The 22,232-nt window shown below is 30.9% G+C and overlaps 1 protein-coding gene across 7 annotated transcripts in view; it reads left to right on the top strand.

Annotated features, from left to right (window-relative positions):
- The window catches only part of LOC130670856 (uncharacterized), a 103,383-nt gene that overhangs the window by 61,545 nt on the left and 19,606 nt on the right, over positions 1-22,232 (top strand). For 4 of the 7 annotated variants that reach the window (XM_057474438.1, XM_057474439.1, XM_057474436.1 and 1 more), the window contains exons 2-8: positions 944-1,165; positions 2,826-2,948; positions 3,622-3,633; positions 9,887-10,234; positions 12,405-12,812; positions 13,242-13,481; positions 16,124-16,294. In XM_057474438.1, the coding sequence (XP_057330421.1) occupies positions 964-1,165; positions 2,826-2,948; positions 3,622-3,633; positions 9,887-10,234; positions 12,405-12,812; positions 13,242-13,481; positions 16,124-16,294 (1,504 nt within the window). In that variant the 5' untranslated portion in view covers positions 944-963. The remainder of the gene's footprint in view (positions 1-943; positions 1,166-2,825; positions 2,949-3,621; positions 3,634-9,886; positions 10,235-12,404; positions 12,813-13,241; positions 13,482-16,123; positions 16,295-22,232) is intronic. The other 3 variants (XM_057474442.1, XM_057474441.1, XM_057474440.1) reach the window with 2 other exon arrangements.

Raw genomic sequence — 22,232 nt, forward strand, 5'->3', positions numbered from 1 at the left:
AACACTTTTTTTGTGTTACAAAATAAAGTGACACAAACTTTGTGTTAGTTTAACACACTACAATTTTTAACACAAACCGTTTTCGATACAAATACACAATTTTTTTTACTGTGTAGCTCCGTTTTTTAGAAAAATCACAGAAAATCGAACTAATTGTTTGCTAAATTGACATAAGTTGTCCAAAGTTAGATCAGTGTACTTGAGTTGGTTAGGTTACGTGCCTATATTTATTAGTTAATTTTAACACAAAAAGTCTGTTAAATTAACACAAATTTTCTGTCGAAATAACAAATTTTGTGTTCAATCATTTAACATGAAATTTGTGTTAAAGATCAACACAAACGCAATGTATCGAATTAACACGTAAATTTGTGTAAACCATTTGCAACACACGATTTGTGTTGAATTTAACACAAAATTTCTAACTGTGTAAGAACAAAAATTTTTGGGGCAAAAACAAATTTCCTATGCAAAGAATTTTTTTTGCGTCAAAATTTAAAAATGGTCACACTACTCGAGGTGACCAACTTACTCCATATTTTTTTAGATACTACATATAAACATTTACAAAAACAAGTTTTTAATGGTAAGAAATGTTATGTCATTTTGCTCCATCCGCCCCTATATATACATATATATATATTGTTTGAAACTTGATTATATTTAAAAGGACCTGTTGCGACTCTCTCTGTCATCCGCTACCTTTTCTTGGTCACACATCGTCCGATAAGTAGTCGGCTCAACTTTAATGTGTGTTTTTTTTGTTACAAAAAAAGCAATTTCATATGTAAATTTAGTTACACTATTACATATTAAGTAGATGGAATGGAATTATAATTAGATTTAATTCGTGCGAAAAAATTACATATACATATATATATTTCGGTATAATTTTTTAGTGTCGTCAATTGACAGGTGTTTTTTTTTCTTTTGTATGTTACAGCCTCGGGAGGGGGTGGTCCAATGTTGGTCCCTCCCGTGGCCCAAGGGGGAACTGGCAGCCGCCAGGTTGGCGATGCCGGGGTACGGAGTGCCCATAACTCCGTCCCTGGTACAGCCACAGCTTTGTGGCCCCTTGCGCCTGCACATACTAATCTACCAGGGAGTCATCAGTCCCAAGCAACGCCACCCTTAGCTGCCACCCCTGGACCACCACACAATCAAGGTTAGATTATGTTTTTCGCTGATCCCCTTTATACTTTTTTCTTTATTTATTTTCATTTTATAAAGTAGACTTATGGACTACGGTTAAAGTTAAATATCAAATAAATATTTAAACAGATTTACTTAAATTTTTTTTTCAAATGATAATTTTTTTATACTGTTTAACTTTTTGCCTGTATATTAATGGATTAAAAATGTCTTGCCGTTTACTTCAAATTATATTTCTCCCTGTTTTATACTCATAGCACGAAAATCGATATATTAATAGTGATTTTTCGCTACAATAGTTATCGAAAACTATCAATCATACTTCAACTTTTTTTTTTTTTTATTGTCATTATTTACAAACCTAAACTTTAAATTTTATCTTCCATGTGCCAGAGAATATTTTCATTGTCATATAATTTTTATAATAACGATAATGCACATTTACATAATTTTTAATAAATACTTGAAAAAATTTAGATAATTAATTTTCAGTGCAAATTGAATGATTTATATTCTCTTCAAATGAATCAATGAAAAGTATTGCAAATCAGTAAACATACACTGCCAATCAGTCCCAAGTATTTTACTGATTGGATTACTGGTAAGCTTGGGACTATTTATGCAGTGAATATCACTGCTTGGAGTACTTTTTACTGATTCGTTTTAAGAGAGTAATATATTTTTTACTAAGAATCTGTAAATTTTTTGATAATTCATAACCGTCCATAAAAGTAAGTCAAAACTTTTTTAAAATGAATCAGTGAAAAGTAATGACGATCAGTGAAAATTTAATGCAAAAAGTCTTAAACACATCTGTGATTTAAGACTCTTTCTCAGTGAATATCACTGTCAGTCCTTTTCACTGATAAAAAAATACGTTTACTTTGCTTAAGATGAATTATCAGTACTATGTTAAGTAAATTTTTTAAAGTGAAACAGTAAAAAACACTGACAGTCAGTGAAAATCACTGAGAAATAGTACTGAGTATTTCACTGACTATTCATCAGTGGTTTACTTAAGACAATTTTTCAGTAAATTTTAACTAATCGTCAGTATCTTTTTCACTGATTCATTTTAAGAGAGTAGTATATTTTTCACTTAGAATCTGTAAATTTTTTGATAATTCATTACCGTCCATAAAAGTAAGTCAAAACTTTTTTAAAATGAATCAGTGAAAAGTAATGATGATCGGTGAAAATTTAATGCCAAAGTCTTAAATACATCACTGATTCAATCAGTGATTTAATACTCATTCTCAGTGATTTTTCACTGATTGTCAGTGTTTTTCACTAATAAAAAATTACAACATTCATTTTGCATTAGATGAGTCATCAGTACTATATTTAGTAACTTTTTTAAAACGAGTCAGTGAAAAGTCACTGAAAAATAGTCTCGTGTATTTCACTGATTACATGCATCAGTGATTTACTTGAGAAAATTTTTCAGTAGATTTTAACTGATCGTCAGTACTTTTTTCACTGATTAATTTTACGAGAGTACCATTAACAATTACGTGAAATTTTAAAAGCTTAAAAATATTAAAAGTACTAATTGCGTAGCACTTAAGAAGAGGGTGCCAAAGGCAGATTGGCTTACCCTAATATATAATAATTTGATAGCATTAAATTTAAATTACACTTTTTTTTTAACACTATTCTTATTAATGTTGCAGGCATTAATCGATACGAGCTGTATTCCTTATTTCCAGGAAGTAACGGGGGTAGTTATGTGGCAACAGCACCAGCCACCCCAGCGGCTACCCCCGGAAGAACATATCATGCGACGACACACAAAGGTAATTATTTAGTTTTATTAGGTTACTAAAATTATAATATATTTTTATGATACTAAAAAGATCACACGAATGACACCTACATATCATTGTACCCATGCACAGTTTTTTTTCTCACATACTCTAATTTAGATTTTTTCTTTTTTTTTTTTTTACTTAACGCTTGCGAATCGGTCTTTTTGACAATGCGACGTAGTGTTCACAATGCCGCAATTATGCAATTAAAATTCTGAATAAGAGCCAGGCTATATAACTCTAGAAAAAGAGGGATGTACTTTGTCCTAGCGGAATTGCCAGCTAAAATAGACCGTCTCAGAGAGGTCTTTAATAACCTCATTGTCCAGTAGGTGTAACCCAAAACGATGCCCTCATTTTAGGTTATAATCTATTGGATAATGAATCGAAAATTAAAGAATTCTGTTTTTTTTTAAATATTCAAATAAAATAAAATTTTTAAAAATCTTAACAGATTTTTTTGAAATAGTCTACTGGAGTATAATGGAAATTTCATCGTTAGACTTTAATTACCTCCATTAACTGAAACGAATACACAAATACTTTTTTTATGACATGTGTATTGTTTTTTTAATTCAACGATGCGTAAAAACAATAGTTATTAAATGGTTATAATTAAATACACATGAACTTATTTATGTTATGCTTACGCGTTTCTCAGCAGAACGGACAGGTGAGTAATATCAGATTTTGTCTGGTGTACATGAGAAATAATTTTTATTTTATTAAATTAATTCAAATTTTTTTTCCGACATAATACTATGAGTTTATTTTAATTCAAGACTGTAATGTTGGCATTTATAATGATTAATATAATGATTGTAATTCATTTTAATAAAATTACGATCGTTTTATGCATCTTATATTACACGTAGAAAATTTGCTCCAAAATTACCGCGACAATTGCAGATTTAGAAAAAAAATTATCAGATCCTATTTAATTTTCCTTGCAGTTCCAATGATAAAACCACACATTTAGTCGAAAGAAGGCGTTACTATCTGTCACGGTAATTTTTCTCACGAAATTCAAATCGAGTATAAAAGTGTAAGAGTATAAGAGTATAACCTTTTATTCTCTTCGTGTATAACATGGTTACTCCATTAAAAAATGTTTGCTCCTTCAATGTCTGAAATAAAAACAATTCCGTCTAACCCTCGAAGATTTAAAATTTAAACGATCGAGTTTTGGCTTATGTGATCCGATATTACGTTTTACGTTTACAAGCTTTTATTTAAGTGTGAATAAGAATTACACAAGTATTCTTAAATATAATTCTCTGATGATTGCGAGGTGTGAGAATGATGTGTCAGAAATACGAAACTAAATTTTAGTATATATTTATAGCGTAACGTTAGCTAAAAAAAATATTAAACAATTGTTTTTTAGAAGAGCTTTTTAGTATCACACACAGAGAAAAAAATCGGGAAAACGATTGACTCTGCAGGTCAGCCATAAAAAATATTTTCTAGCTCTCAGTGGGACCTCATAATATCAACATCTGTTGAAAACTCAATTTTCATGCTAGAAAAAAACAATCCGGAAATCGGTTAACACTGCGGGCCAGCCTCAAAACTTCCCGTCGTTTTCAAGCTCCTTGAGCTGTGTTGACATAACGAAAATTTCAACAATAACACACGGAAAAAAATTTTTTGTGACCACAACCCGCACAGAAAAATATATAAATAACATATATGTCCCATATAGCCAATACATGATGCATATATGTATATGTCACATATATATTTTTTCGTGCGGGAAGATAAGATAACTTACGGTAGCAAAATTCTGCCTTCATATACGGATAATAAAGCATTCGTTGGGATTACAATGTTTTTGTAATGCTAGCAAATTCTTCGTTGGACCAAGGAATGGTTTGTAACTGTAACAAAACTGTTTTGTTCCAATGAAAAAACTGATTTGTTAAAGTAACAGAATGAATTTGTAGCATTAACGAAAATTTTTGTATAAGCTAAGATTACTTACGGTAGCAAATGCCGGCTTTAAAATTCGACGATATTATTATAATATACATCATGTGTTCTCATAACAAATCGACTTCTTAATTACGACACAAATATATTTGTTACTATAAAAAATTGATTTGTTACCGTAAGCTAATCATGTTTGTCATTGTAACAAAATTTTTCGTTATCCCGTCATTTGTTATCAGGACGAAATTTGTTTTTTTTGAGCATGCACAGTAAAAAATATTGTGTAAAATCAACACAGTTTGTGTGTTAAAAACGGTTGACACAAACTTTGTGTAACCCCTTTTTAACACAAAGATTATGTTGAAATATCGTCACAAGAGGGCGCAAAGAATCCACAGTAACACAAAAAATGTGTAAGTAAAGAGTGTGTAACACATTTTTTATGTTACAAAATAAATTGACACAAATTTTGTGTTAGTTTAACACACTACAATTTTTAACACAAACCGTTTTCGACACAAATACACAATATTTTTTACTGTGTGGTTTTTTTTTCTATGGCTGCGTTGAAATAATTCCTTTTTTAATAGCATAATAAAATTTCCTATATCAACAGCAGAAAAATTTCTATGCGAAAACAGGAAAAATAGCCATTTTTTCTCCGTGGATTTAAAAACATATTCAAATTTTGAAGGGTCAGAACACTAAGTGCTACTCTAAGAAATTGAAACAGATTAGTTTGAAACAGATAAAAACAAATTGTGTTTGGCGTTTAAAAGTTACGAGAATTAATTACTTGCTTAGGTATCCCATCATTCCCGAATCTCCCCTAGTTTATATATAGGGTAAAGGTGAAAGAGTTGCCGCACTCTTTGTTCCCTTCTTCTCATCTCTCGTACTTACCCGTAAAATTAAAACCAAATAGTATGAAATTGGTTAAAATTTTAAAATAACAAAACTGCAACCTGATTTCTTATCGGTCGGATTTAAAACCTGTCAAAATATAGTTTACATATATAGTGATTGAAATATCATATTATTACTTAAGCATAACATTAAAAGCGACGTTAAGACTTGAAAGCTGAAAATTTTCAGTATGAAATTTTATTTAATGGGAAATTAAAACTATAAAACTTGAATAAATTCTAATTAATACTCATTATTATTTAGAGCGCACACCTCAAACGCTCATACGTTACACCAAAAATTTTAATTATCATTTGAGAAATATTCTAACACTAGTTTTCTTAATTTAATTGAACGTATTCGAATTATTACCTCCTAAAAAATAAAAATTGAAAATAAAATTCTTTATTGATTCATACTGCGAATGAATATTAACCCAAGTCTGGATGCGCGAGTCCTTTAATTTTTTATTTGAAAAAGTTGATAGTAACAAAGAAGGGCAAAAATACTTCTGAATTTAAAACTGTTAATTTTTTAATTAATCAATTCATAATTAATAAACAAAAAAAAATTAATTAGCAATTTCCAATAGGGTTTTATTCCAGAATAATTTAAAGCCAACGACAAAAAAAAATAAATCGATTTATTGCATATTTTGGGCGTAGCGCGGCATACATATATACGAATACACGAGCAGGCCGGTCGACATCGGCGAAATTAAAAATTAAATTTTATTTTCAAGCTTCGCGCTTGATATGAGCAGAGCCATAAAAAATTATGAAAATATATTTTGTTTGAGATATTATAATAAAAACGCACTTTATTATTATTGTAAGCTTTCACGGAAAGAATTTTTTGATAAAAATTACTCTGTAATTTCGAGTAATCCTGGGCCATTGCAAAAAATTGGTATTTTTTGTTTTAAATTTAATATTTTTTGTTTAAATATTAACATTGCTAGACCATGTTTTACTCTACTACTGAGTAATTTTTTAAAAGTCTTATATTCAATCGATTATTGTGAATATCTCATCTTAATCTATTCATTTTTACTCCATGCAATTAATTTTTACTCCCCAATATACCATTCTTTCAACCCATTAACTTTTTGATGAAAAACTGCCTATAACTCAAATAAATTTTCTTATCTATGGAAGTAATTTTTACTCTAAACTGCAGAGTAATATTTCAGTAGTCTCCGTTAATCTTCGGTTAATATCGGCTTCAATTAAATGTCTTTTATTTTGCTCGCGACAATTTACATAAGTTACGCACACAAACGTAGGGTTGGAAAAAAAGACGATCTCTGTATCTCTCTATAACTTAATATTTATTTCAAAATTAAAAAAAAATTTGTATCTTTTCTTTTTCAACACAATAAGTGTAATTTTTTTTTATTATTTTTCAAAATATTTATTTTAAGTCATATTCTAAGGCAATTAGATGGTTTTTAGATTTTTTATGGAAATTTCAGCCTATTAATTGTAATTTTTATTGTAATTCAATATAAATTTTATAAATTGAATCATCAACTTTTTATCATAACCTACGAGTAAAAATTGAATTAGAGAGAATTTATTTAGACAGCCGCTAGGTGTAATTTTTACTCGTAATTGTGAGTAAAAATTAATCTGATTGATTTTTACTCACTGAAAGAGTAAAATTTTGTAATTCGAAAGTAAAAAGTCGTAATGGCCCAAGATTACTCGATTTAAAGTAATTTTTAGAATAAATATCATGGCAATATCCATACGAAAATTCTTTCCGTGTTGCTATTTATAAAAAGTGTATTTCGTAAAAACTTAACTTTCACCCCAAGTGCCAGAAATATATAAGACTTAGTTTTAATCCATTTTTTTTTGTCTAAAATTTATATAAAAAATATTAAAGCATTAACAAAAAACTGTTATTAATGTCATATTATGAAAATAAATGACTCTATTTAGTTTCTATACTTTTAGCCTTCAAAACAGATTATTCACAGGAAGCTATTTATATATACGTTTTAATAGTAAAACGTTATCGTTATATTTATGTGAATCTTGCACCTGTTTACTATATAAGTAATAAAAATTATACTTTCGTTGTTATTTTTGTTAGAGGTCTTGTTGTATCAAATTACAAAATCATTCATATCATTATATATATGTACATATATTTGAACAACATATATTTCAAAAAACCATCATTTTTATCGTGAATTTTTAATCAAATTTGAAAACTCGTTTTTAAATTTATTTAAAAATCTCTTGAATTTTTACAATCTTACAAAAAAAAATATAATTATATAAAAAATTCTTTATTTAAAATCAATATGGTTGAAACACTTACAAATATATCAACAGAATTTTTTTATTCCAAATACACTTAAATTGTTTTTCAATTTCACGGGAGCAAATATTTTTTTATGATAAAACAAAAAAAAATAACAAAATATGTTATCAATATTGTGATTCTATTTACTTCGGCATAACAAGTTTTATTTTTTAAAATCATTGAACCAATTCAACGAAATCGTGTATATTTATAATTACTGATTTTTTCATGTGAAAAAAAAAAATATTTTTTTCTTTTATTCAACAATAATGTTTCTGAATGTATCTAGATTAAAAAAACTCATATATATTTTATATATTTGTTCGTCGGAAATATTGGTCTTTATATCATAGATTTATTGACAGCTAAAGAAAATCGTTTTTTAATGATTTTTATTAATTTACATTCATTCTAGGTCAAACGTCAATTGTTGCGCTTTATATAGGAGAATCCGGGGCAAAACGGTGTTTGATTTTCCCTCGGGAATCCCTATACAGTCTAACCTCGTTATAAGACTGAGGCTAAGTCGGGATGGTTGGGAAAAGAAATTTGAAAATTCGGGTTCTCCTACTATCATGCTCAGAAACGTTTTGCGTCCGAAACTCGTTATAAGACTATCGATGTTTTGATTTGTAAAAGAGCTTTGCTGTATTTTTTATAATACATAAATTTATAAGTTATTCTCTAAAAACGAAATAGTGAAATTTACTAATAAACTGTGAATAGTCACTATTTTCACTGTTTCAAATTTAAGAGAGTAGTCTTATAATGAGAATTGGACGCAATGTGTAAATAAGACGATTCATTGGGGAAGGGTTTCGGATAATTTTCAACGAATTAAGGAGAAGAATTATAACGGAGAGTCTTATAATGAGATTGGTCTTTATGAAGGATATACGAGCACAGTAGCGAGTATTAGATATGTCCAATTTATTCACAAAATGTGACTTAAGTTTGTAGGAATCAATTTTAAAAATTGGAATTTCATACAATGGTCTTATGGACTAACCTCCAAATATTGAGACATTTTCGTCTTTTTTAGTCTTAAATATAAAAGTCGAATAAAAAAAATTATGAAATTGAAAGAAAATTTATTAATAATTATTTTAGTTGAAAAAAATCATATTTAAACGAACTAATTAATAACTTATAAGTAAAATAAAAAATGCAGCCATAAGCCGGTACTAAATGTGTAACTATATATTTCTAAGTATCACGTGATTGTGGCTCTACTTTTACCGCGCGCAGCTACTGTCTATTCCCACTTTGGTACGCTGCTCATACATCCTTAAGTGTCGCTTAAAATAGTATATTGTGTATCAAGGAAGGAAAGTAAGAGATTCCAACCCGTGAGCCGAAGGCGAGGGTGGCAAACACGTGGATTGGGACGTCCTACCTTTCTTCGTGGTGTGTATACTATTTTTTACCAGATCTGTACCTGAAAGTCTAAATTTTTGCTCTGATCAAAGGTGAGAGTGTCGACATTTTCTTTAATGAGAAAACAAATGATAGAAATTAGCGCATGCGCCATACTTCTCATAGAGGCAAAAGTTAGAGCTTTCAGGTGCAGATATGGTGAAAAATCTTCTTCACACCACAGAGGAATATAAGACGTCCCAATCTCTCCTTCGGCTCAGATAGGCAATTACACACGTAGGTTAGAATATCCTAATTTCCCCTGTTGTGTAATATACTATTTTTTTTATACTAATAAAAACTATAAATATTGACTGCGTTTATGAATAATTGATTATAAAAAATATATAATATAGTTTCAGAAAGTGTATTCTCAGCAGCCGTGGGAGTTGGAGTTGGTGGGTACACTTGGGGTGCACCTACTCCACCACCAGGTTCACCCTACAGTCCTGTACCGGGAGTAACTCAGCTGGAATTGCTGGCAAAAAATCTAGCAAGTCTTGCGCCCCATCATCCCCAGCAGCCGCTTACTCTCCAGGGTGTGGGGGTCAATGTTGGAGCCAGTGTACACCATGCTCAGCATACTCAACATACTCTAAATCTCGCTGGACTTCATCATCTTCATCACGGTGAGTCGATGGTGACGAGTACATCGACGACCTCGTTTACGTCAAAATTTATTGACGAACGTATATTAACACTCGGTTAGTCATCAAAAAAGAATTATATCCATCCTTCGATGTTTCTGAATGCTCTCTGCCTTAATACACATATGTTTTTTTTTCTATTGTTCTTCGGCTTTTTTTTACTCTACATACAAAAACAACTTATTCTATATTACTCATCGTTTGGTTGTGTGCGTTTTGTATGTAGCAGAGGTCAATGGCACATAGTTTAGCACATTGCGATGAAACGAAACTCTTTGGATAATTTTTTAAGTGCGGACCAAAGTCTTTTATGAGATTCATCGTATGCTTATCGATGATGTTGAGTTATAAATTTTATTTGTAACAAACAATTGTGTGACGTAGTTGTTTTCAATAGAAACTTTTTAAATTTAAACAGGGTCTAAAGGAGTGATTGCATGATAAATATTCATCAGTATTATTTTTTTTCAGTGCGGGTCAATTTACTTATAGGATATAAATTTCAATACTTTTAAGCACATAAATTAATAACACACAGGAAAACTTCTTAGATTTTTCATCATATATATTAAAGATAAAATAATTCAAAATCGCGATTTTACTATTCATTGTACAAAAGCGGCGTGAAAATATACTCACTCCTGTGTTGCGGGTGTGTAAAAGCGGTGTTAAAATGGTGTACATGCGAAGTAAATTCTGATCAAAGTGTTTTAAGATCTGCAAGACGACAGATAATAACACCGGCACACAAAAAAAATTAAGTAGAATGTGCATTTGACCGGACCTACCTACGGGTACGTATTTTGATCCGCAGAATCCGAATTCGAGGTCAGTTTGACCCCTACACCCTCGAAATTTCGAGAAAACTTCGAAAAACCGTAAAAATGATGAAAATCGGCAGTTTTAATAATAAAAAAAATTTTTGGAATTAAACTAAGCGTGATTTTCATGTATTTCGATCCGCTGAATATGAATCGAAACTTTATTGAGACCACGAGCCATTTTAAATTTGAAAAAATCGCACAAAACTCTCGAAAATTCCAAAAAATATAGTTTTCATGATAAAAAAACTTCTTCTGGTCCAATTCAGATGAAATTTTATATCTTTTGATGTCTTCGATTCGCATCTTAATTTTTTTAGTCTATTCACCCTCTAAAGCTAAAAAAATTGTAAAAATTATCATTCATAACAGAAAAAAAATTGATTGAACATGATTTAATGCCTAAAATAAATACTCTATAACGTAGATATATCAAATAACTTGCCTACCGTCACCACGTGGAGGTGCCCTGATTACAGGCACAGGCAATTAAGTCTTCAAAAGTCAAAAACGAGAGTAAAAAAACCAAAAAAATTACTTTTTTCGGAATTTCGGAGGGTTTGTATGATTTTTTTACATTCAAAACGGCTCGTGGTCTCAATAAAGTTTCGATTCATATTCAGCGGATCGAAATACATGAAAAACACGCTTAGTTTAGTTCCAAAAAAATTTTTTATTATTAAAACTGCCGATTTTCATAATTTTTACGGTTTTTCGAAGTTTCCTCGAAATTTCGAGGGTGTAGGGGTCAAACTGACCTCGAATTCGGATTCAGCGGACCAAAGTACGTACCCAAAGAAACCATTTTTTGCATTTGAAATACAATAGGACCTGATACTTTAGAAATAAAACTACTTTTTTTAGCGCCGCTTAACACCGCTACCGGTTTGATTTTAACACCGATAACCTTAACGTCATGATGGCGTAGACTTACACCGGTTTTTAGAAAAGTATGACAGTTCTTTGACCATAAAATTGTTCGAAGCAATTGAAAGTATCCAGCTTTTAAAATTAGACGTAGTAGTCAGTGACCCGAAAAATATTATCACTAACGAACCAATTGACATTTAAATGATATTTGTATCAATACAAAAAAAAAATATCATAACTAATAACTACTTAGATACAAAAAAATTTTCGAAAAAATCGCACTCTGATGATATTGTGAATGCAAAAAACTCGGTTCCAATTAAAAAGCATGTTCAGAAAATAATTTTTTCCTCCATCTTCCACATGAATGCAAAGGGATTTTTTTCTTTGACCTGAGTTTCAGTAAGTAATGAACATGAAATAAACTGTGATCATTAAAAAAAATTTGAAAATAGTTGTTTGAACTTTTTTTTTTTCGCGGTTAAATATTCGCTTAGACTCATCTAATTTAAACTTAATTTTTTTTTTAACTAAAGGTGGTATCCATCAGGGAACTTTTTCACCCCAACTTTCCCTCGTAACTGCGGGTACACCAACGCTAACCATAAACAGTTTTTCTTCACCAAACACCCAAGCAAGCGTTGTGCCAACAAACGGTGGACTATTAGTCCAAGAGTACCAGCCCGGGGAACCGAATAATCAGATAGCTGTTTGTCCATCATCAACCAGTGGATCATCATCAATACCAACAGCTACAGCTGCCTGTACAGTCAGCACAGTAATAGTCCAAGGTGCGCAAACTGGCAGTACTTTTGTGCAGAGTACCATGAAAAAACGTGAATCATTTGTTACTGCTCAAGCTGCTGCCCAAACGTCAATAAAACTTGAGAATAAAACAACAAGGCAATCTTGTATTTGTAAAAGCACCAACGTCAACAGTAGTGGTAATAATTTGAAACCTTTATTAATTCTTATAGTGGAATATGAGCCTTTAGCTCAACTAAACTTTCCATACATGATGGTCGTTATGACTGCACGAGTAGAAGTAGATGACAGACGTGCTTACGCAACAAGTCCTCTATTCCTCTTTTCTGTTCTATATTTAAGCAGTCTCGTCGCTCGTTTTATCGTTCCGACGGTTTTAACGTCTATAGCTGGTACATGGGACGGCTTTAACTCTTTCCATTCCTTCTTCTTCTTCTTCTCCTCCTCCTCCCTCAATTTGGCCCCTTACCTCTTCCCTCTTAACCCTCCTTCTTTACTTCTTTCCATACCCAGGCTTATACTCTCCATACTAAAAACTCTCTTTATACTTTTTTTTTGTTATTTTTATTTAGTCCCCCGTTAAAAATATCAAGTGTTTTTTATTTAAGGCAAAACAAAAGTTGTCCATTCAGAGGCGGGATGCAGCCGGACTTTACCAGTTGTCTCATCCTGGAACGGTCAAGACACATCGTCCTGCACGAATACCTTCAACCAGAGTGCCGCGACTAATCTCATCAAGCGGGAACCTCTTGCTGCGGTGCCTTGTCAAGTAGCTGAAGTATCAACGTCTCTTCACGCTACGACTACGGCTGTTAAAATTGAACCGCTTCCACCTAAATCTGAGAATGGTAAATTCACTTGTTATCTATTAAGAAAGTTCGATACCAATTTTCGAAATAATACAAAAATTATGTGATTTTTTTTATCGATAGAGTTATAAAAAAAAAGGATCACTGTTAAAATTTCAAATCGATTCACTACACCGTTTTCGATAAATAAATTTTCAAAATTCGTTCTTATACACGGGCGTAAATGGGAGTTATTTTTCAAAGTGCTATAGTTTTTGCTACAATAATACCATCGCTATAAATTATTCAGTATCAAATAATTAAACATTTCTGAACACATTAGTATTTTTTTTTTGTTTAATCATGGGTTTATTAGTAAATTATTAATGAAATAAGAGGCGAATTTTAGTTAATGACGTCACGTGTCGTGAAGCTAAGGAAAGACGGCAACAGCGCAAAATGACACAACCGCGGGAAATTTGAATAACTAATATTGGTGTCGGACCTGAGCTCCAGCTAGTAATAAACCTTGTGACCATCATGATTGCAATGGTACACAAAAAAATTACTAAACACTAGCGCGCTGTTGCCGTACTTCCGCGTTTATTTTTTAATCACTTATTTTATTAAAAAAAATTTTTTACGATTCAACGAAATTATAATCTTTCCGAACTTCGAAGTCTCGATGAATCAGTGTTATGACTTAAAAACTAATAACGTGCAATGCATTAAAAAAATTACATTCATTTATTACAATATTTTACTTATATTTGTTAAAATTAACAATCTCTATATATTTACATTTATTTATTAAAAAATTTATCATATACAATGGCTAGTATATTGATGCCAACAATAATTAGTAGTTCCGGGAACATTCCGTATTGAACCTGGAACGTTTTCGGAGCGAAAAAGAACTAGTTCCTAGAATCATATCCGTGGAACTATTTAATGTTTTTAATTCTCATCAAAAATTATTCTGCTGCTTTACTGCTTGTTGGTAATGACGGCAGTGGCGGACAAAAAAGAACTAGTGAGTACTAAAGTGAATTTTGAGGAACGATCGGATACGTATCCGACAAAAGACAGTTCATGGAACTCTACAGATCCGGAATTACCCACCTCTACTTTTAACATCACGTGAAATTCACACACGAAGGTTACCCGCACTTTTGACACCAAATTGTAGTATTCCGAGATTATGAATTAATATCACTTATACTACAATAATAAGACATTGAAACTAGAAATAACACCACAATTAACAGCAGTAAAAGAAAGGCAAAGAAAGATATATTTTATTGAATTTAAGATGTACGCTGTTATGCTGTCAACTTATGACTGACTGACTCTAGTCGCGCTTCTATAAAACAAGAGAAGAAGGCATTTGTTTTCTAGTTATTCAGATATTTTAAAAGATCAGTTTCACATTCGTGACAATATTATTGCTCTGATATGAGTCAAAACTTAGTTAAATCTTTATTTAAAATGTATTCACACTAACGTTTTCGAGCTTTTTGAGCTCGAAAACAGCGGGAAGTTTTGGGGCTGGCCCGCAGCTTTTCTTTCGTGTCTTCATGTCGCTGATCAATTACCGCTGTTATGAATGAATTGGCAGGATCCTGAAAACAAACAATTACCGGTCGACACTTAATCGCTTTTGTATTTTTTTTTTTTCTTCAACAAGTGATGTTAAATACTAAGATTAGTTTCTAAGGAATTAGATGATAGCAACGAATCAGATAGTATTTAATGAACTATTTTTGTGATATTAATTATAATTATTGTTACAATACTTGATAAAGTCTAAATAAATAGACGAAACGTCGTACACTGGTATAATCTAACATCTAACGGTTTTCTTTAGTCCACATACCTACGATTCAAACCACTTAATAATATATTGTATTAATTCCTAAAAGTAAGTCAATTCATAACAGATTCTATTAATGAAATTTTGGTGTGTAGGAGTTGTAATCTTGCAAAAATACAATAGAAAATCCATGAGCTCCCTTAAAGAGATAATTGGTATCGAACCTCCTTAATTTATGATTATGATGATCAAGTTTAAAAATTGAATCTCCCTTTTTTTTTGTTTTTGTCATTCAAAGTCCAACCAATGAGAGCTTTAGTTTTACGGACCCCAAGTTTTTTCTTACGTATAATGAGAGACATATAGGGGAGAATGAAAGAGAGGCGGTGCAAGAAGATGAGGGTGAATTTTTCGCATTTTAAAAAGTCTCTATAAGAAAATTGAGTTACGTAAAATATGAAAAAGTATTTTATAAAATAAAATTATAAGGATATAGATATAGATGTGAATTTAAAAGAATTGATCTCGGTCTTCTGAAGAGTACTAGAAAAGTGGATTTTTAATATAATTTGAATGAATGTAAAGTATATAGGGAAAAAAATTAAAAGAGGGTGAATGATGTTATGAGTTAAAAAGAGAATAAGAAGGGGCTTGTTGGTTAAGTAGGAGGTGCGTGGCACGCATGGCGACGTAAATACAAGGCGTGGCTCAAAACGAGTCTTGACTACACTAGGTTGTATATATTTATGTATTTCTACCAAAGAGCAACCGCAACGCATCGAGCAAATTACGATACGTTTTCTCTACACCTACGTGCATCGTAATAAATGGCAACAGTAATTTATATACAGGTTTTTTTTATTCAATTTTTTTTTAAATGCGTTTTCAGGAATAGTTGTGTCTACTGCTGCAGCCAGTGGCATTCCTGTGGGTATCGCTGTTGCTCGCCAGAGGTTACAACATCATCAGGAAACATCGTCTACGTCCATGCGAAATGTCTCACTGAGTCATCATACTTCCCATCATGCCAGCTATCACCACTTTCAGCCGGACAATCTTGGTCAGTATAACATTTTGTCATGTATGTTGTGTAATAGAGTATGAAGAACATAATAACTGCCTTTTACGTAATCTTTTATAGTCAAACAGATTTTTATTACGCGGGATTATTTAAATTTCTATGGAGAAATTATCTTTCTTTGAAATGCTATAGTGTCATAGTAAAGTCGAAACATGTTGGCCACATAACGGAAATTAATATGGCCATAGTAGAATTTGCAGAGATTAGGTTACAAATTACTGTACCCGGGTCAAAAAAATAACGATTTTGGCGTAATTTCAAAAATTGAAAATTAAGATAATTCGCAAGACAAAAGCAGGTCGAGTTTAAGTTCCTTTTTTGGTGAATGAAAAACATATTTTAGGATATGAAAACGCATTTACTTTGACTAAGTCACGTTGTCTTGGATTTTGCTTAGTTGACTTAAATTTAAGTCATTTAAGTCAAATCCGAGTTGTGACTTTAATTTGACTTCTTTGACTTGAATTCTTAAGTTGAAAAAGTCATATTGAAGTTAAAAAAAGGGAGTGTAGCCAAAATCAAGTTGAATATAAGTTAAATGCACTGAAAGTAAAAAAAATTGAATTTAAGTAAAACGTTAATTTAACTTAACGATCCGAGTATTTCTTCCAATAATTTATTGATTTTGAATGTTTTCAAAAAGTTAAGAAAATTACTAATTACGATTTCAATCTCCGATAATATATGTGTTTCACATCATAATCTAATTCCGTCAGTTTTATTTTATAGTGAATAAAACGGTGGCGTAACAGTTCAACCAAAGACAAAATAACCGCGACAAAATAACCGACGACAAAATAACCGAATGACAAAATAACCAAATGACAAAATAACCGCCCTTTTATTATGGTTTTTGTGTGTTTTGTCGTCGGTTATTTTGTCATTCGGTTATTTTGTCGTCGGTTATTTTGTCGCGGTTATTTCGTCTGCGGTTATTTAAGCGTGACACCAATAAAACAATCTTTAAATTTCACTACTATTTTATATTTTAAAGATATATCTTTTATTACTTAAGACGTTTCAAATGCGCATGCATGTCCTATAAATATAACCAGCTTTGTCATCACGATATCGTCTACAATTATTATCTGATCTTGAAGAAATTTCCTAGGCTTATTTACTAGGTAGTTACCTTGATCAAGTTCGAAGATGGGCTAAATCGGTCAATTAGTTTAGAAGTTACGGCTATTTGAAATTCTCGCGATTTTTCGAAAAATTAATTTTTTTATTATTCACGTTCATATGACTGTAGAAGTAAGACTTATAGACGGTTTCTACAAAAAGTGTCTGAAAGCTTGTTTAAGAAGCTTTTATTTTTACCCTTAAACATTCTCAAAAATCTACTTTCTATTCTGGCTGCCAGATGGCATTTTTTTGAACTTTTGTCTGGTTGATAATTCATTGATATTCAAAAATTACTCGCTACAAATATATGTATTTACTTTTAATACATAAGCGAGTTTACGTTAAAGCTTGAAATTTTTATTCCCTGGGTATCCAATCAATTAATTTTATTTTTCAATGGGAAACATCAATACTCTACGTCTACTACCAGCTTTAGAATAAAAGCATTATAAAAAGAGTTTTTATTTCCTAGAGAAACAATAAAATGATACAATCAATGTACTTGAATATGTATATTGCTGATTTTGCATTATTCATCTTAATTCAATATCCTGGAAAATTGAAAGAGCTCTTCAATCGTAAATCTCTTTTTTTTATTTTAAATCTATAACAATAACAATAGTCGAAGAAAATTTTATCAATTTATAAGTTAAGTATTTTTGCGCATATATGTATATTAGTGATGTAAGACAGAGAAAATGTCTGGAAAATCGTCAGACAACTGACGTCATTTGGCCAGCGGAAAATAGGCCAAAGGTAATTTTTTAAATTTAATACTAGATTCCGCGCCAACTTGATTTTGCCCAGAAAATTATTTTATAAAAAATTGACCGAAAAATTCTTTACTGTTAATTCGCATCTACTCAGAAATGAAGAAAAATTTATTGTGAATTTTTAACAGTAAACAAATCAGCCGCTATGTTGAATGATAAGTTGCAATTTACATACAATTACAAGTACTTGTACATTTACTATAGTCCAGGAAATTATTTGAAAAAAAGTTGAGCGAAATGTTGATTGGAAACAAAAATTTTGTTGTACATTTTTTGATTTTTTTGCTCGTGCTTTAATTGACAATATTATTTTTTAATTAATTGGAGTTTTCTCAAAGTAGATTAATAACTGAAAACTCAGTTTGACGATTTCGCTAACTATATTTTATGGTAAAAATTTTTTATTCAATACTGAAAAAATTTAAATAAATAAATGAAAAAAAAAAAAATTCAGTAATTGGAAGCTTTTATTTGAATACTGCAGGGATAAACATTGATTCCCCACAGATATTTCAAGTGATTCCCAGTAGACTGTGAGGTTGATGATTCATTTATTTGAAAAATAAATTTATAGCTTGTGGGCTATTAAATCACTCGAATTTTACACATTTTCATAACAAAAAAATAAAAACTAAATTCATAATTGTAATATTAAAATTTATAAAAACTAAACTCGGTTAAAAGTAGAACTCGGGTTAGACTTTGTTTACCAAGTCGAAACTCAGAGTCGTTTTTCACAAGACAAACTCGACTTTTTACGGAGATATGAGATACATTGATTTCTTGCCTTGGTTTAAACTTAACTGGCTTACTTACTCACGACTCTGGTGAAAATTTTTCGAATTCTGTCTCAAAAACTCAGTTCTAGAATTCTAAAGACTTTGTCAGAGTTCTAAAGACTTTTTCGGACGAAAGTCCGAAAAATTTTCACCAGGGGATTTAAGACGAGAAAGTCTAAATCAAGTCAAAATTGACTTGGTTTAGACTCATTCGAGTTGAATTAAAAGGTGATAAAGTCAAAACTACACGGAGAAAAAAGAATAGTTCTAATTCCTATGTAGAATGGTAACCATTACTATGTTACATAGTAACGAGGATTTTTTAGCGTCGAGAATCACGGGCAGAGTAATTCCCCCCATTCTACATGGCAACGTTAGCTATGCTAGCATAGGAATGATTACCATTCTACATTGACGAGAGAACTATGCAAATGGACATGACTACAATGTTACCTAGCAACATTTACGATCTTTCATTTATTTTATATTTAGTAAATAAGGTTGTGACAAAATAAATAACTCAAGTTACTTTAAATATATGTAGAAATTGAATTAATCTATTGAAATAATTAAAATATTGCTCATAATGAAATATCATTTTTTGATAAAAGATAAAGAATAATTAAAAAAATTATAATATTTAGTAATAAACAATTTATTCACTTGGTTTGTTTACTTCGTTGTCTTATATATATTTATTAAACTGTAATGACAGCTATTCAAGCATGGGACTGAGTAGGATTCTACATAGCCCTGATTCCCATGCTAGATAGCGATTTTTACCATTTTACTTGTTTCAATGTAACATAGTAATCATTACCAGAAAAATGCCAATGAATCCCATTCTACATAACATTATTTACCATTTCACAAAAAATGACTCTGGTTACTATGTAGAATAGTAATCATTACTATTCTTTTCTTTCCGTGTAAGGTTAAACAGGAAAAGCACATTTTACACTAAAAAATACTGCTTACTTTTGACTTGGTTGAGCAAAAGTCTAAAGTAAGACGAATGATTAACTTTTTTTCGACTTGGTTCTGCAAGTCAAAATTAAGGCGAATGACTGTCGTGCTCGAAGTGAAGACAATTAAGTTCAAACTAAGATTAAAAAATACGAATAAGTTAAAACTAAGATGAAAAAAGTTCTAAAAGTTGACAAAACTTAAATTTGAGTCGAAAAAGTCGAGATCTTATCGACAAATCGATAACTTCAAAAGAAAATAAGAATCAAGCGAGCCTCTGAATAAAGTTTTGTTTTGACCCGGGTCATGAAAAATAAATTCCCATTCTTTTTAATTTACCGCCAAAGACTTATTGAAATGTCTAAGAGAATTTCCTTCTTTCTTTGGAAGTATTCAATAGGATGGTAAAAATTTTGTTATTTCGAAAATTACGATTTGTCTTTATTTACATAAATTATTTATATAAAGGTATCATTTTTGTACAGATATACTCGCAACAAAGAACGCTGCATTAAGTTATTTGAGCGTGAGAAAGATGATTGATGCGGTTTCGCTTTAATTCCAATTGTTTATTCGAATTTCATTATTCATTTTATTCTTAAAACTTATGAATATGTTATTGTTGTTGTGTACATATGCATTAAACTAATAAATTCCACAAATAATATAATTCATTGGACAAACTAACGTGCAGTTTACATACGACTATAGCTATCACCCACTCAATTATTATCCATGCATGTGCTATGAAAGGGTGACCGTTTATTCGATTGTTCGGTTGTCATGCACACAGACGTGCTTACATAAAATAAAATTTCTCTAGGAGATTCTCGATTCTTATAATAAGAGATAAATTGATATAATAAATCTCAAACTACTAAGACCTCTTGTAATTAGTCATTTAAATAACGAGATTACGGATAATATTGTGCGCAATAAACTTCCTGATAGCCACCGCTTTCTCTTAAAAAAGTTTCTAGTCAGTGATTCCGATCAATTTGACGTCAAGTTCTTGCTGCCCAACTTTTGACTACAATATGAGTATAATATGAGCCACGTTGGCGTAAATCTACGACCGTTTTATCTGGAAAAGTTAACAGAATGTGTGTTGCCTCAAAGTTGCAGGAAAAAGTCCGAGAACAAAAGTTACTTTCAAATTGACACAAAGTTAACGTCAACTATTTGTACCTAAAGTTTTCGCAGTCAACTTGACGTCAAATTTAGACCGCGGGTTTTTGATTGGCCATCAGGAAATATAATTTTTGCTTGTTAGTAATTTTAAAATCGACTGTCCAGCACACGCATAATTAAATTTTAATTAAGCGTCTAATTAACATGTGGCGTGTTCGGTAGAGATATTCAATTTTCTATCAATTTATTGCACACCTTAGGGGCGAAGCGTATGTTGAAATTCTATTTATCGATTCTCTAACGTTTAATTAAACATACGCTATATATAATACCTAAAAACAGTATTTCAAAGCATATCATTACAATGAGAGCGTATTAATAAAACGAGTCGGATAATTTTATTAAACTTCATCCCGAGATTTACGAATGCTGTTTAATTCAAGTTTAAACAAGAGGTTCTTACTTTTCTCTCTCTCGCAACCGTGGGCAAACGGTATTATCTGTGTTGCACTAATACAGTAATCAGGAGCTTTAGCCGAGTTTTTTTTTTAAACAAACGAAGTTTATCAAAGAATTGAAGCGCACTTCGGTAGATTAGACATTACACTGTTCAAAATTCGGAGTGATTATGGATTAGGGATGGAAAAGGCGCGCAAAAAGTCGATTTTTGACTTTGGAATCGACTCGAAATATTTCGATTCTTAAAGTCGATTAATCATCTCTGATAGTCGACTTTTTAAAAATTTAGCAACTCGTGCATAAATTGTTAGATATCAATATTTTATTAAATTATGAACGTATAAAAATACTTTTTAAGTCTTTAACATGTTATAGAAAATTTTTTAAGATTAAATTGCATACAGTTTGGCATTGAATAACAAAATTGCATTTTTTAAGTAAGAAAATAAAATTAAAATACGGGCGACAATACAAACATAATAATGTTATAGACCAATCAGCGAGAGGCTATTGATAAAAAAAACAAAATACATCGATTGGTACTTTGTAAAGAGGTTTTAAATAGAAAGAGACGAGAAGTAAAAATATCACGAACTATTTTACCATCAGATCCTAAAATCAGATCATCGAGTAAAAGTCGATTCTAATCGATTTCAGACAGGCTTAACTCGATCCTAAAAAGTC

The sequence above is a fragment of the Microplitis mediator genome, chromosome 7 (assembly GCF_029852145.1).
Source record: "Microplitis mediator isolate UGA2020A chromosome 7, iyMicMedi2.1, whole genome shotgun sequence".
Lineage (NCBI taxonomy): Eukaryota > Metazoa > Arthropoda > Insecta > Hymenoptera > Braconidae > Microplitis > Microplitis mediator.